This window comes from Pseudophryne corroboree, chromosome 5 (assembly GCF_028390025.1).
Source record: "Pseudophryne corroboree isolate aPseCor3 chromosome 5, aPseCor3.hap2, whole genome shotgun sequence".
Classification (NCBI taxonomy): domain Eukaryota; kingdom Metazoa; phylum Chordata; class Amphibia; order Anura; family Myobatrachidae; genus Pseudophryne; species Pseudophryne corroboree.
Genome location: NC_086448.1, coordinates 559,880,333 through 559,895,602, shown reverse-complemented (window position 1 = coordinate 559,895,602; position 15,270 = coordinate 559,880,333). Strand labels below are relative to the sequence as shown.

At 48.3% G+C, this 15,270-nt stretch overlaps 1 protein-coding gene across 4 annotated transcripts in view; it reads right to left on the bottom strand.

Annotated features, from left to right (window-relative positions):
* The window catches only part of MRS2 (magnesium transporter MRS2), a 287,514-nt gene that overhangs the window by 258,851 nt on the left and 13,393 nt on the right, over window positions 1-15,270 (bottom strand). For all 4 annotated transcript variants that reach the window (XM_063923259.1, XM_063923260.1, XM_063923261.1 and 1 more), the window contains exons 3-4: window positions 10,519-10,555; window positions 67-179 (exon numbers count right to left, since the gene is read on the bottom strand). In XM_063923259.1, the coding sequence (XP_063779329.1) occupies window positions 67-179; window positions 10,519-10,555 (150 nt within the window). The remainder of the gene's footprint in view (window positions 1-66; window positions 180-10,518; window positions 10,556-15,270) is intronic.

The following is a 15,270-nucleotide window of genomic DNA, read 5'->3' as shown; positions in this document are numbered from 1 at the left end:
ATTGAATTCCCACCATAATCTATTACAAAGTCTTAGAGTTCATACTGTTGATTGATAATACAGTACCTCCATTCTTAAAATGATCTTGTTGTTTCTGGAGTTGATGCTCACTAAATGCTGAAACCTCAGATCGCGTGCTTGAAGACCTAACTCTTGGTATAGTTCTGTTTTTTTTCTCTCTGTAAAAATAAAGCAACAAACCCAGAACATAAGCAAATCCCACTCTTTCTATACACAGCATGAAATGCATTTACTGCGCTACAAACACCTTAGCAGTCAAAAATATTTAGCAGATTCTACTAAAAAAACAACAACAAAAAAACGTATCCACTAACTGTGGGAAAAAAAGTATATACAGGTTGAGTATTCCTTACCCAAAATGCTTGGGACCAGAGGTATTTTGGATATCGGATTTTTCCGTATTTTGGAATAATTGCATATCATAATGAGATATCATGGCGATGGGACCCAAGTCTAAGCACAGAATGCATTTATGTTTCATATACACCTTATACACACAGATTGAAGGTCATTTTAGCCAATATTTTTAATAACTTTGTGCATTAAACAAAGTTTGTGTACATTCACACAATTCATTTATGTTTCATATGTACCTTAAACACACAGCCTGAAGGTCATTGAATACAATATTTTTAATAACTTTGTGTATTAAACAAAGTTTGTGTACATTGAGCCATCAGAAAACAAAGGTTTCACTATCGCAGTCTCACTCAAAAAATTCCCTATTTCTGAATATTTCGTATTTCAGAATATTTGGATATGGGATACTCAACCTGTATCTGAATGCTATAGTTACAGTACACATTTGGGGCCCTACTCGGAGTCATTCGGAATCGTAAAATGTGATTGTATACATTGACATCTTTGTCACTGATTTGGAGTATTGTATATGCAAATCTCGAGCCACGACACTCTCCCCGTGTCACCCTAACCTGGGTGTGATCACTGGATTGTGACTGGATGCATTCACAAAACGTGAAAAATGAGAGTACTCAACGGAAACACATTACAGTTAATGGCATGAAAGAAGCCGATAGTAAATACCCAAGTGGATTGCTGCATCTGAAATGCACATAAACACAAAAAAAAATTTTTGTAAAAATAAAATAAAAAATGTTTTAATGATAACACTTTAGAATATATGTGTAGGCTTCCCAATCCTCAACGGAATATGAAGCATACTTTACTTGTGTAAAACTAATGCGCAGTGCAAAGTAAAATCACTTTTAAAATACTGTTGCATCTACATCAGGGGTTTGCTGGGGCCTCAACTATTTCAGTTGCACTTTGGGAATACATTCCCTCGCCAAACCCTTACTATACTTGGCTGCGACTGCATGCCCACTTCAATTGTACACTTAGCCACTTCCTGCAACTGCACACCCATACCATCCCTAGTCTCAGCCACCTGAATCATAAGCAGTCACATTTGAGACTGTGAGGACTGCAGATTGGGAAAATGTGACTAAAAAAAATAAATTATATAAATTGTGTTTCAGACGGACTCTGAATAAGTCCCTTAATAAATACTGGTTTTCATACAAATATAGTAGTTAAATAAATAAAAATAATAGTAAATGCTCAGAAATACTGTGGAGGTGACCACTGCCCAACAAACACTGACTAACATGTAACACTAATAACCAATTCAAATGTCATAACTACTGTTAGAGCTAAGGGGGACATTTAGTAAGCAGTGATAAGAGCGGAGAAGCGAGCCTGTGGAGAAGTGCCCATGGCAACCAATCAGCACTGAAGTAACATCTATAACTTGCATACTATAAAATTATACAGAGCTGCTAATTGGTTGATGGGGCAACTTCTCCACTGGCTCACTTCTCCGCTCTTATGACTACTTAGTAAATGTTCCCCTAATTATCTTGTGAAACAGATATGGGGGTATATGCAATTACCGGCGAATCGCGGCAATTTTTCGCCCGTTTTTTAATTCGACCGTTGAATTCCGGCAAGTGGGTGCCGGAATTCAACATATTCAATAAAAAACGGATTCGACAGTCCCGCTGTCGAAAAACGGCCGATTTGACGGATTTTGATCCGATTTTTAAAAAACTGGAAAAACCGGTAAAAAACCCGAAAAAAAATTGCGTGGGGTCCCCCCTCCAAAGCATAACCAGCCTCGGGCTCTTCGAGCCGGTCCTGGTTCTAAAAATCCGGGGGGGGGGGGGGGGGGAAAATGACAGGGGATCCCCCGTATTTTTAAAACCAGCACCGGGCTCTGCGCCTGGTGCTGGTGCAAAAAATACGGAGGACAAAAAGAGTAGGGGTCCCCCGTATTTTTTACACCAGCATCGGGCTCCACTAGCTGGACAGATAATGCCACAGCCGGGGGTCACTTTTATACAGCGCCCTGCGGCCGTGGCATTAAATATCCAACTAGTCACCCCTGGCCGGGGTACCCTGGGGGAGTGGGGACCCCTTCAATCAAGGGGTCCCCCCCCCAGCCACCCAAGGGCCAGGGGTGAAGCCCGAGGCTGTCCCCCCATCCAAGGGCTGCGGACGGGGGGCTGATAGCCTTGAGAAAATTGAGAGAATATTGTTTTTTCCAGTAGTACTACTACAAGTCCCAGCAAGCCTCCCCCGCAAGCTGGTACTTGGAGAACCACAAGTACCAGCATGCGGGAGAAAAACGGGCCCGCTGGTACCTGTAGTTCTACTGAAGAAAAAAAAAAGGATTTTACTCACCGGTAAATCTATTTCTCGTAGTCCGTAGTGGATGCTGGGGACTCCGTAAGGACCATGGGGAATAGACGGGCTCCGCAGGAGACTGGGCACTCTAAAGAAAGATTTAGGACTATCTGGTGTGCACTGGCTCCTCCCCCTATGACCCTCCTCCAAGCCTCAGTTAGGAACTGTGCCCGGAAGAGCTGACACAATAAGGAAGGATTTTGAATCCCGGGTAAGACTCATACCAGCCACACCAATCACACCATATAACACGTGATAGGAACCCCAGTTAACAGTATGATAACAATTGGAGCCTCTGAAGAGATGGCTCACAACAAAACCCGATTTTTGTAACAATAACTATGTACAAGTATTGCAGACAATCCGCACTTGGGATGGGCGCCCAGCATCCACTACGGACTACGAGAAATAGATTTACCGGTGAGTAAAATCTTATTTTCTCTGACGTCCTAGTGGATGCTGGGGACTCCGTAAGGACCATGGGGATTATACCAAAGCTCCCAAACGGGCGGGAGAGTGCGGATGACTCTGCAGCACCGAATGAGAGAACTCCAGGTCCTCCTCAGCCAGGGAATCAAATTTGTAGAATTTAGCAAACGTGTTTGCCCCTGACCAAGTAGCTGCTCGGCAAAGTTGTAAAGCCGAGACCCCTCGGGCAGCCGCCCAAGATGAGCCCACCTTCCTTGTGGAATGGGCTTTTATTGATTTAGGCTGCGGTAATCCTACCGCAGAATGCGCCAGCTGAATAGTGCTACAAATCCAGCGCGCAATAGACTGCTTAGAAGCAGGAGCACCCAGCTTGTTGGGTGCATACAGGATAAACAGCGAGTCAGGTTTTTTGACTCCAGCCGTCCTGGAAACATACATTTTCAGGGCCCTGACTACGTCCAGCAACTTGGAATCCTCCAAGTCCCTAGTAGCCGCAGGCACCACAATAGGTTGGTTCAAGTGAAAAGCTGAGACCACCTTCGGGAGAAACGGAGGACGAGTCCTCAATTCTGCCCTATCCATCTGGAAAATCAGATAAGGGCTTTTACAAGACAAAGCCGCCAATTCTGAAACCCGCCTGGCCGAAGCCAGGGCCAACAGTATGACCACTTTCCACGTGAGATATTTTAATTCCACAGTCTTAAGTGGTTCGAACCAATGTGATTTCAGGAATGCCAAAACCACATTGAGATCCCAAGGTGCCACTGGGGGCACAAAAGGAGGCTGAATATGCAGAACTCCTTTGACAAAAGTCTGAACTTCAGGCAGTGAAGCCAGTTCTTTCTGGAAGAAAATCGACAGAGCCGAAATCTGGACCTTGATGGACCCCAATTTGAGGCCCAACGTCACCCCTGCTTGCAGGAAGTGTAGGAATCGACCCAGTTGAAATTCCTCCTTCGGGGCCTTCATGGCCTCACACCAAGCAACATATTTCCGCCAAATGCGGTAATAATGTCTTGCAGTGACATCCTTCCTGGCTTTGATCAGGGTAGGGATGACTTCCTCCGGAATACCCTTTTCCTTTAGGATCCGGTGTCCAACCGCCATGCCGTCAAACGCAGCCGCGGTAAGTCTTGGAACAGACAGGGTCCCTGCTGCAGCAGGTCTTGTCTGAGCAGCAGAGGCCAAGGGTCCTCTGCCAGCATCTCTTGAAGTTCCGGGTACCAAGCTCTTCTTGGCCAATCCGGAACCACGAGTATGGTTTTCACTCCTCGCATTCTTATTATTCTCAGAACCTTGGGTATGAGAGGTAGAGGAGGAAACACATAAACCGACTGGTACACCCACGGTGTCACTAGAGCGTCCACAGCGATCGCCTGAGGGTCCCTTGACCTGGCGCAATATCTTTTCAACTTTTTGTTGAGGCGGGACGCCATCATGTCCACCCGTGGTCATTCCCAACGGTTTACCCGCATTTGGAAAACTTCTGGAAGAAGTCCCCATTCTCCCGGGTGTAGGTCGCCCATCGGAGAATCCTTGTGGCTTCTGCCATCGCCATCCTGCTTCTTGTGCCGCCCTGTCTGTTTACATGGGCGACCGCCGTGATGTTGTCTGATTGGATCAGTACCGGCTGGTTCTGAAGCAGGGGCCTTGCTTGGCTTAGGGCATTGTAAATGGCCCTTAGCTCCAGAATATTTATGTGAAGCGAAATCTCCTTGGAAATTTCTTCCCTGTGTGACTGCACCCCAGCCCTGAAGGCTGGCCTCCGTGGTCACCAGGACACAGTCCTGTATTCCGAATCTGCGGCCCTCTAGTAGAGGAGCCCTCTGCAGCCACCACAGCAGCGACACCCTGTTTCTTGCCGACAGGGTTATCCGCTGTTGCATCTGTAGATGGGACCCGGACCATTTGTCCCACAGGTCCCACTGGAACGTCCTTGCGTGGAACCTTCCGAATGGAATTATGCTTCGTACGAAGCTACCATTTTTTCCAGGACTCGTGTGCTTCCACTGGAAGAAACACTCTTTTCTGGTCTGTGTCCAGAATCATTCCCAGGAACAGAAGACGTGTCGTCGGGACCAGCTGTGACTTTGGAATATTGAGAATCCAGTCGTGCTGTTGTAGCACTTCCCGAGAGAGTGCTACCCCCACTACCAACTGTTCTTTGGACCTCGCCTTTATCAGGAGATCGTCCAAGTACGGGATAATAAAAACTTCCTTCTTGCGAAGGAGTATCATCATTTCGGCCATTACCTTGGTAAAGACCTTCGGTGCCGTGGACAACTCCAACGGCAGCGTCTGGAACTGATAGTGACAGTCCTGTACCACACATCTGAGGTACTCCTGGTGAGGAGGGTAAATGGGGACATGCAGGTACGCATCCTTGATGTCCAGGGAGACCCTGTAATCCCCCTCGTCCAGGCTCGTAATAACCGCCCTGAGCGATTCCATCTTGAACTTGAATCTTCTGATATAAAAGTTCAAGTATTTTAATTTTAAGATGGGTCTCATCGAACCGTTCTGTTTCGGTACCACAACCATTGTGGAATAGTAACCCCTTCCTTGCTGAAGGAGGGGCACCTTGACAATCACTTGTTGTGATTATAGTGTTGAATAGCCACCAACACCGCCTCCCTGGCAGAGGGAGGTGCCGGTAAGGCAGATTTTAGGAAACGGCGGGGGGAAGAACGTCTCGAACTCCAGCCTGTACCCCTGAGATACTACTTGAAGGACCCAGGGATCCATGTGAGAGAGCCCACTGGGCGCTGAAATTTCTGAGACGGGCCCCCACCGTACCCGGGTCCGCCTGAACAGCCCCAGCGTCATGCTGTGGACTTACCGGACGCAGGGAGGACTTCTGCTCTTGGGAACTAGCTGTGTGTTGCAGCTTTTTCCTCTACCTTTGCCTCTCGGCAGAAAGGATGAGCCTCTAGCCCTTTTGCTTTTCTGGGGCCGAAAGGACTGTACTTGATGATACGGTGCTTTCTTTTGTTGTGGGGTAGCCTGTGGCAAAAAGGTCGATTTCCCAGCAGTAGCTGTGGAAACGAGGTCTGAAAGACCATCCCCAAACAGTTTTACCCCCTTATAGGGCAAAACTTCCATGTGCCGATTCGAGTCGGCATCGCCTGACCATTGCCGAGTCCATAACCCCCGTCTGGCGGCAATGGACCTAGCGCTTATTTTTGATGCCAGCCGGCAAATATCCCTCTGTGCATCACGCATGTATAAGACCACGTCTTTTATATGCTCTATTGTCAGCAAAATATTGTCCCTATCCATAGTTATTTTCCGACAGGGAATCTGACCACGCAGCGGGAGCACTGCACATCCACGCCGAAGCAATGGCTGGTCGCAATATAATGCCCGAGTGTGTGACTATATCTTTCAGGGTAACCCCCTGCGTTTTTATATCAGCAGGTTCCTTCAGGGCGGCCGTATCCGGAGACGGTAGTGCCACCTTTTCTGATAAGCGTGTAAGCGCTGTATCTACCCTATGGGGTGTTTCCCAACGTGACCTATCCTCTGGCGGGAAAGGGTACGCTGCCAATAACCGTTTAGAAATTATCAATTTCTTACCGGGGGAAGACCACGCTTCCTCACACACCTCATTTAATTTCTCAGATGCAGGAAAAACTACTGGTAGTTTTCTCTCACCAAACATAATACCCTTTTATGTGGTACCTGGGGTATTATCATAAATGTGTAATACATTTTTCATTGCCTCAATCATGTAACGGGTGGACCTATTTGGAGGGTACACTAGTCTCATCGTCGTCGACACTGGAGTCGGTATCCGTGTCGACATCTGTTTCTGCCATCTGAGGTAGCGGGCGTTTTTAGAGCCCCCCATGACATTTGAGACGCTGGAACAGGCACAAGCTGAGTAGCCGGCTGTTCTGTGTCGTCGACCTTTTGTGTAAGGAGTTGACACTTTCACGTAATCCTTCCATAAGTCCAACCACACCGGTGTCGATCCCGCAGGGGGTGACATCACATTTACAGGCATTCGCTCCGCCTCCACATCATTATCCTCCTCATACATGTCGACACAGCCGTACCGACACACAGCACACACACAGGGAATGCTCTGACAGAGGACAGGACCCCACAAAGCCCTTTGGGGAGACAGAGGGAGAGTATGCCAGCACACACCAGGGCGCTATATATCACAGGGATATCACATATAAAGAGTGTTTTCCCTTATAGCTACCTATATATATTGTATACTGCGCCTAAATTGTGCCCCCCCCTCTCTTTTTAACCCTTTCTGTAGTGTATTGACTGCAGGGGAGAGCCAGGGAGCTTCCCCCCAACGGAGCTGTGAGGGAAAAATGGCGCCAGTGTGCTGAAGGAGATAGCTCCGCCCCTTTTTCGCTGACTTTCTCCCGCATTTTTATGGATTCTGGCAGGGGTTAAAAAGCACCTATATAGCCTCTGGGGCTATATATGGTGCCAGTTTGCCAGCCAAGGTGTCAGTATTGCTGCTCAGGGCGCCCCCCCCCCCAGCGCCCTGCACCCATCAGTGACCGCAGTGTGTGGTGTGCATGAGGAGCAATGGCGCACAGCTGCAGTGCTGTGCGCTACCTTGGAGAAGACCGAAGTCTTCAGCCGCCGATTTTCCGGACCACCTTCTTGCTTCTGGCTCTGTAAGGGGGACGGCGGCGCGGCTCCGGGAACGGACGACGAGGTCGGGTCCTGTGTTCGATCCCTCTGGAGCTAATGGTGTCCAGTAGCCTAAGAAGCCCAAGCTACCACCACTTAGGTAGGTTCGCTTCTTCTCCCCTTAGTCCCTCGATGCAGTGAGCCTGTTGCCAGCAGGTCTCATTGAAAATAAAAAACCTAACAAACACTTTCTTCCTAGGAGCTCAGGAGAGCCCCTAGTGTGCACCCAGCTCAGCCGGGCACAGAAATCTAACTGAGGCTTGGAGGAGGGTCATAGGGGGAGGAGCCAGTGCACACCAGATAGTCCTAAATCTTTCTTTAGAGTGCCCAGTCTCCTGCGGAGCCCGTCTATTCCCCATGGTCCTTACGGAGTCCCCAGCATCCACTAGGACGTCAGAGAAAATACCCAAATAAAAACAGGACACGCACACCTTGAAAGTACAACTTTATTACATACATGTCGACACACACATACTTACCTGTGTTGACACGACGTTCGGTCCACTTGTCCAAGTAGAATCCGGGGTACCTGTGAATAAAATCATACTCACCTCAATCCAGTGTCCGGATCTTTTAAAATAATCCTCGTACTTGGCAAAACAACAAAACGAACACCCGGACCAAACGGACTGAAAGGTTTCCACGAATGCCGGGACCCCACGTGACTGCTGTCACAGAAAGGTCCCTTCAGCCAATCAGGAAGCGCTACTTCGTGGCACTCTCCTGATTGGCTGTATGCGCGTCTGCTGGCAGACAGCGCATCGCACAGCTCCCTCCATTAGTTTCAATGGTGGGAACTTTGCAGTCAGCGGTGGGGTTACCCGCGGTCAGCCGCTGACCGCGGGTGACCTCACTGCTGACCGCAAAGTTCCCACCATTGAATATAATGGAGAGGCTTTGCGATGCGCTGTCTGACAGCTCAGACGCGCATAGCCAATCAGCAGAGTGCCAGGACGTTGCGCTCGCTGATTGGCTGAAGGGACCTTTCTGTGACAGCAGTCACGGGGGGGGTCTCTGCATTCGGGGAAAGGGGTCCCATGTGTAAACATGGGACCCCTTTCAGTCCGTTTGGTCCGGGTGTTCGTTTATTTTTTTTTTGCCAAGTACGTGGATTATAATCTGGACACTGGATCAGGTGAGTATAATTTTATTCACAGGTACACGTGGATTCTACTTGGACAAGTGGACAGAGGTCGGCGTGTGAACATAGGTAAGTATGTGTGTGTCAACATGTGTGAAATAAAGTTTTACTCTCACGGTGTGCGTGTCCTGTTTTTATTTGGGTATTTTTTTTCCAGTAGAACTACAGGTACCAGTGGGTTCGTTTTTCTCCCGCATGCTGGTACTTGTGGTTCTCCAAGTACCAGCTTGCGGGGGAGGCTTGCTGGGACTTGTAGTACTACTGGAAAAAACAATATTCTTTCAATTTTCTCAAGGCTATCAGCCCCCCATCCGCAGCCCTTGGATGGGGGGGGACAGCCTCGGGCTTCACCCCTGGCCCTTGGGTGGCTGGGGGGGGGGACCCCTTGATTGAAGGGGTCCCCACTCCCCCAGGGTACCCCGGCCAGGGGTGACTAGTTGGATATTTAATGCCACGGCCGCAGGGCGCTGTATAAAAGTGACCCCCAGCTGTGGCATTATCTGTCCAGCTAGTGGAGCCCGATGCTGGTGTAAACAAAACGGGGGACCCCTACTCTTTTTGTCTCCCGTATTTTTTGCACCAGCACCAGGTGCAGAGCCCGGTGCTGGTTTTTAAAATATGGGGGATCCCCTGTCATTTCCCCCCCTCCGGATTTTTAGAACCAGGACCGGCTCGAAGAGCACGAGGCTGGTTATGCTTAGGAGGGGGGACCCCACGCAATTTTTTTTCTGATTTTTACCATTCCATTTAAAAAAAATAATAATAATAATATTTTTAAAAATATATAAATAATACTTGTGCCTCCAAAATAGACAAACCAAGTACCTAATCCCTTCTAATATAAATAGATATGCTATTACCAATAAAAAAAAACACCCAAAAAAACATGTTTTTTTAAATTTTTATTAGATTCCGCCACCAAAGTGTGGCGGATTGAAAATGACGAGTTTACTGTCTAAAAGCACTGTTGTCGAATTTCCAAACTTCAATTGAATATACTTTTGGCGAATTGCCGCATTTGTACCATTGCAGAAATGTCGAATTTCAAAAAGTCGAATTGGAAAGTCCGTTTTTTTGACGGAAAGTACTGAATTGCATTGTCGAATTTTCGGGAATTCGACCGCAATTGCATATACCCCATGGTCCTTTGAATCCAGTAAATTAATTTTGTGTCGAAAAAGTGTCAGATAGCTGTAAATAGCGGATTACGGGACCTTTATCTGGTCACTGGGGTTAAATTGTATTATTATTTCAGTGTAAAAATCATTATCCGCATTGGTGAGCGAAGCATCCCTACTCTTGCTTTTTAACGTCCAAAACTTAAGACACTACAGGCAAGATTCAGTTTGCTGCAAAATGAATACATTGCGTGATTTCTGGGCAGGGAAATCCTGTTGGTTATAGCTCACACATAGAGGTGTGAGCAAAATATAAACTAGATTTCTCTATCGTAAATGCCGCAAATCCGCACAGCTGCAGATCGCATTGGAATCTCATGCTATATTGACTGGCAGCTATAAATACAAGTATGGCAGTCACATTAGTATCTTGTTACGTACCAAACGACGTTATGTTTCCTGCTTTGTCAAATTTCATCTGTAATAAGAAATCACAACGTTATAACCTAAGGGCTCATAGCCACTGGTGTTTCTTAAATACATTTTACATAGGTTGTTCCTGCAGGTAAAATGCTTTTAAACTGGCATACTGATACACAAAATCATTATTTCAAATGTCACCACACACATTGAGGCATTATTATTATTATTAATACATTTTATTTATAAGGCGCCACAAGTGTTTCGCAACGCCGTACAAAGGCCAGTACAGGGAGACAAAACTTAACATTACAGTAAATAAATAACAAAACTAGAGTACAGGTAACAAAGAGCACCACAATTCTTAAAACATAATACAGCTTAGATGTAAGTAGCGAGTGAGTGATCAACACACTACTAGGAGCTGATGGCCATAGATAGAGATGAGCCTTTATCAGCAGGAGAAAAAGCCGGTAAAGATGTTTGCTGAGTAGGAGAGGTCTGTGAGTGAAATGTGTCGAGAAGAGGGTTTTGACAACAAGAGGAAAGAGGGCCCTGCTCTTAGGAACTAACAATCTAGTAGGAAGGAGCGACAGACAGCAGACATGAGGTGCAAGCAGGAGAGAGGTAGCCTGAAGGCAGGGTGTATGCAAAGCAGAGATGGTCGAGACATGAGGTAGGGGGATGGAGGAGCAGCCTCAGGACTAGGTTATGCATCGGAAGGATACGCTTTGATGAATAGGTGGGTTTTCAGTGCCCGTTTGAAGCTTTGCAAGGTCGGGGAGAGACTAATGGAGCGGGAGAGCGGGTTCCACTGAAGGGGTGCAGCACGGGCAAAATCTTGAACTCAAGCATGGGAAGCAGTGACCAGGGTAGGGAAGAGGCGACGGTCAGTGGCCAACCGTAGGGGGCGCAAGGGAGTATGAAGGGAGAGGAGGTTGGAGATGTAGGGATCATTGGAATTAGAGATGGCCTTGTATTACTGTATATACTCGAGTATAAGTCGACCCGAATATAAGTCGAGGCACCTAATTCTACCTCAAAAACCTGGGAAAACTTATTGACTCTAGTATAAGCCTAGGGTGGGAAATGCAGCTCTAGCCGTACACAGCCCACAGTGCCAGCTATGCCCTCATACTGCCAGATATGCCTCCACAGTGCCTGATGTGCCAGATATGCCCTCATGCTGCCAAATATGCCCCACAGTGCCAGATGTGCCAGATATGCCCTCATGCTGCCAAATATGCCCCACAGTGCCATATATGCCCTCATGCTGCCAGATATGCCCTCATGCTGCCAGATATGCCCCTCATGCTGCCACATATGCCCCACAGTGCCAGATGTGCCAGATATGCCCTCATGCTGCCAGATATGCCCTCATGCTGCCAGATATGCCCCTCATGCTGCCAGATATGCCCCACAGTGCCAGATGTGCCAGATATGCCCTCATGCTGCCAAATATGCCCCACAGTGCCAAATGTGCCAGATATGCCCCTCATGCTGCCAAATATGCCCCACAGTGCCAGATATGCCCTCATGCTGCCAGATATGCCCCTCATGCTGCCACATATGCCCCACAGTGCCAGATGTGCCAGATATACCCTCATGCTGCCAAATATGCCCCACAGTGCCAGATGTGCCAGATATGCCCTCATGCTGCCAGATATGTCCCTCATGCTGCCACATATGCCCCACAGTGCCAGATATGTCCCTCATGCTGCCAGATATGCCCCACAGTGCCAGATATGCCCTCATGCTGCCAGATATGCCCTCATGCTGCCAGATATGCCCTCGTGCTGCCAGATATGCCCCTCATGCTGCCAAATATGCCCCACTCTGCCAGATGTGCCAGATATGCCCTCATGCTGCCAGATATGCCCCTCATGCTGCCAAATATAAGCCGAGGCACCTAATTCTACCACAAAAACCTGGGAAAACTTATTGACTCGAGTATAAGCCTAGGGTGGGAAATGCAGCTCTAGCCGTACACAGCCCACAGTGCCAGCTATGCCCTCATACTGCCAGATATGCCTCCACAGTGCCTGATGTGCCAGATATGCCCTCATGCTGCCAAATAAGCCCCACAGTGCCAGATGTGCCAAATATGCCCTCATGCTGCCAAATATGCCCCACAGTGCCAGATATGCCCTCATGCTGCCAGATATGCCCTCATGCTGCCAGATATGCCCCTCATGCTGCCACATATGCCCCACAGTGCCAGATGTGCCAGATATGCCCTCATGCTGCCAGATATGCCCTCATGCTGCCAGATATGCCCCTCATGCTGCCACATATGCCCCACAGTGCCAGATATGCCCTCATGCTGCCAGATATGCCCCTCATGCTGCCAAACATGCCCCACAATGCCAGATGTGCCAGATATGCCCTCATGCTGCCAGATATGCCCATCATGCTGCCACATATGCCCCCTCCCCAAGTGCCAAATATGCTCCCCCAGTGCCTGTTACTTACCCCTCCGTCGATCCCGCGCTGTCTACTGAAGGAGGGACACGGAGGGCACAGCGCGCGCCTCTCCTATGTCTCTCCGGCTGGTCTATTAAAGGAAGTGCCGGTTCATGATCAGAGGTCACGAACGGGCACTTCCTTTAATAGACCGCCGCCAGAGATGCAGGAGGGACACAGGAGAGGCGCGCACTGTGCGCTCCGTGTCCCTCCTTCACACTGCTCTGCCTGTCACACTGCACTGCCACTGACTCGAGTATAAGCCGAGGTGGCTTTTTTAGCACAAAAAAAAGTGCTGAAAAAGTCGGCTTATACTTGAGTATATACGGTATTTATTTATTTATTAGCAGTTACTTATATAGCGCAGCATATTCCGTTGCGCTTTACAATTAGAACAGTTACAGAACAAAACTAGGCAAAGACAGACAGACATAGAGGTAGGAAGGCCCTGCTCGCAAGCTTACAATCTATAAGGAAATCAGGATTTTGGTACTTACCGATAAATCCCTTTCTCCGATTCCACAGGGGCCACTGGAGCGTAGTTACAATGGGGAAATAGTAGGTAGTAATTGGGAGCTGGCACTTTAAAATTCTCACACTATGGCTAGCTCCTCCCCTACTATCTCCCCTCCAAGCCAGTCTACGTAAAACTGTGCCCGAGGAGAGCTGGAATAAACAAACCATAAGGTAGAGGAGGTTAATGACGCCCTGTAAACCAGGATAACCTAAACCAAACCTGGAACAGAACCTGACAAAAAAACCAGGCTAGCCTGAACTCAACAAGCAGTCATATGGTGATCTGCAAACCGTTAAGCAAAAAACAAGGAGGAACAGCGCTGGGCGGGCGGGCGTCCAGTGGCCCCTGTGGAATCGGAGAAAGGGATTTATCGGTAAGTACCAAAATCCTGATTTCTCCTTCATCCACTAGGGGCCACTGGAGCGTAGTTACAATGGGGACGTCCCAGAGCTCCCAAAAACGGGTGGGAGAGCGCTGAGAGTCCTGTATAACCACTCGGCCAAACTGTGATGCAGAGGCCGCAAAAGTGTCAAACTTGTAGAATTTGACAAAACGAATGTCGGTCCGACCAAGTAGCCGCCCGACAAAGTATTCATGGAGACCCCACGGGCAGCTGCCCACGAAGGTCCCACAACACGCATATAGTGCGCTGAAAAGGAAAACGGAGGTTCCCGAGCAACCGCCAAGAAGACTGTCTGATGGTCAGATGAATCCAACAGCCCAGCATATGCTGGGACCCTGGTTATTTAGTACGGGAGTATCGTACAGAACTAAGAGGAAAAACACTTTGTCGAATAGCCTAAGACCTCTGTAGAGAGAGTCGGCGAGCCCTGACAACATTCAAAGAGGACTGAAAGACACTAGTGTCAGATTTATATGAAAAACGTACATCCCCTCTGGAAGGAACGACCGCTGAGGCCGAAGCTCAGCCGGGGGAGTTGCCAATAGAGTACTCCCTGAAAGAGAGCCCGAACTTACGGCCGCCAGGCAAATCTCTTTTGGAAGAAAACCGAAAAAGGAAGAGACCCAAAATTTCAGGTCAATGTGGTTTGAAGCGCAGCCATGCAAAACCTCCCAGAGAAAACCAAGATGAAGGCTGAATGGTAACTGAAAGAAGGGGAAAACCCCTTTTTATCCTTATTATGTCCCTTAAAGTTTTCCAAAAGTGGCAAAAGCGAGAAGAGGTAACAGACTTCTGAAATCGGGGCCCAGTAGGCATAACCGAACTAGGGAACTCCTCCCTTCTGAGGTCTCGTGAACAGTCACACGTTTAAACGAACTCAGTGTAAGATGAACAAAGAAAAGGACCCTGTTGAAGTAGACAGTCCAGTCGAGGTAGGAGCCAAGGCTCCTCTACTGACAACAGGTGTCTGTATCTTCAAGTCATGCGCGGCCCAACCAGAGCCACGGAGAGGACTAGCACGCATATTTCCCTCCTGTGTTATCGACCGTGAGGTAGAATTAGAAAAGGAGGCAGGATAGAATAACCCGAAACTCCCAGGAACCCTGAGGGTATCCTCGGCTATTGCCGCCAGAGCTCACGTCCGAGAGTAGGAAAAGGTTAAAGAGTCAGTCAGAACGCCCTGAGGTCGATCCAAAATCTCCGCCCACAGTGGACCAGCTGACAAAACTCCGGGGAATGTTCCCTCACCCGGGAGTCTGACCTGGTAGCTTGACCTGGAAAGAAAATTGTTGTCCCCCGCTCAGAGGGGAATGTAGGCGACCACTCATTGCGTTGCAGCTTGACTGAAGAAATAGAGTACCTGGTACCGAGGAAGGAAAAATCCTCCGAC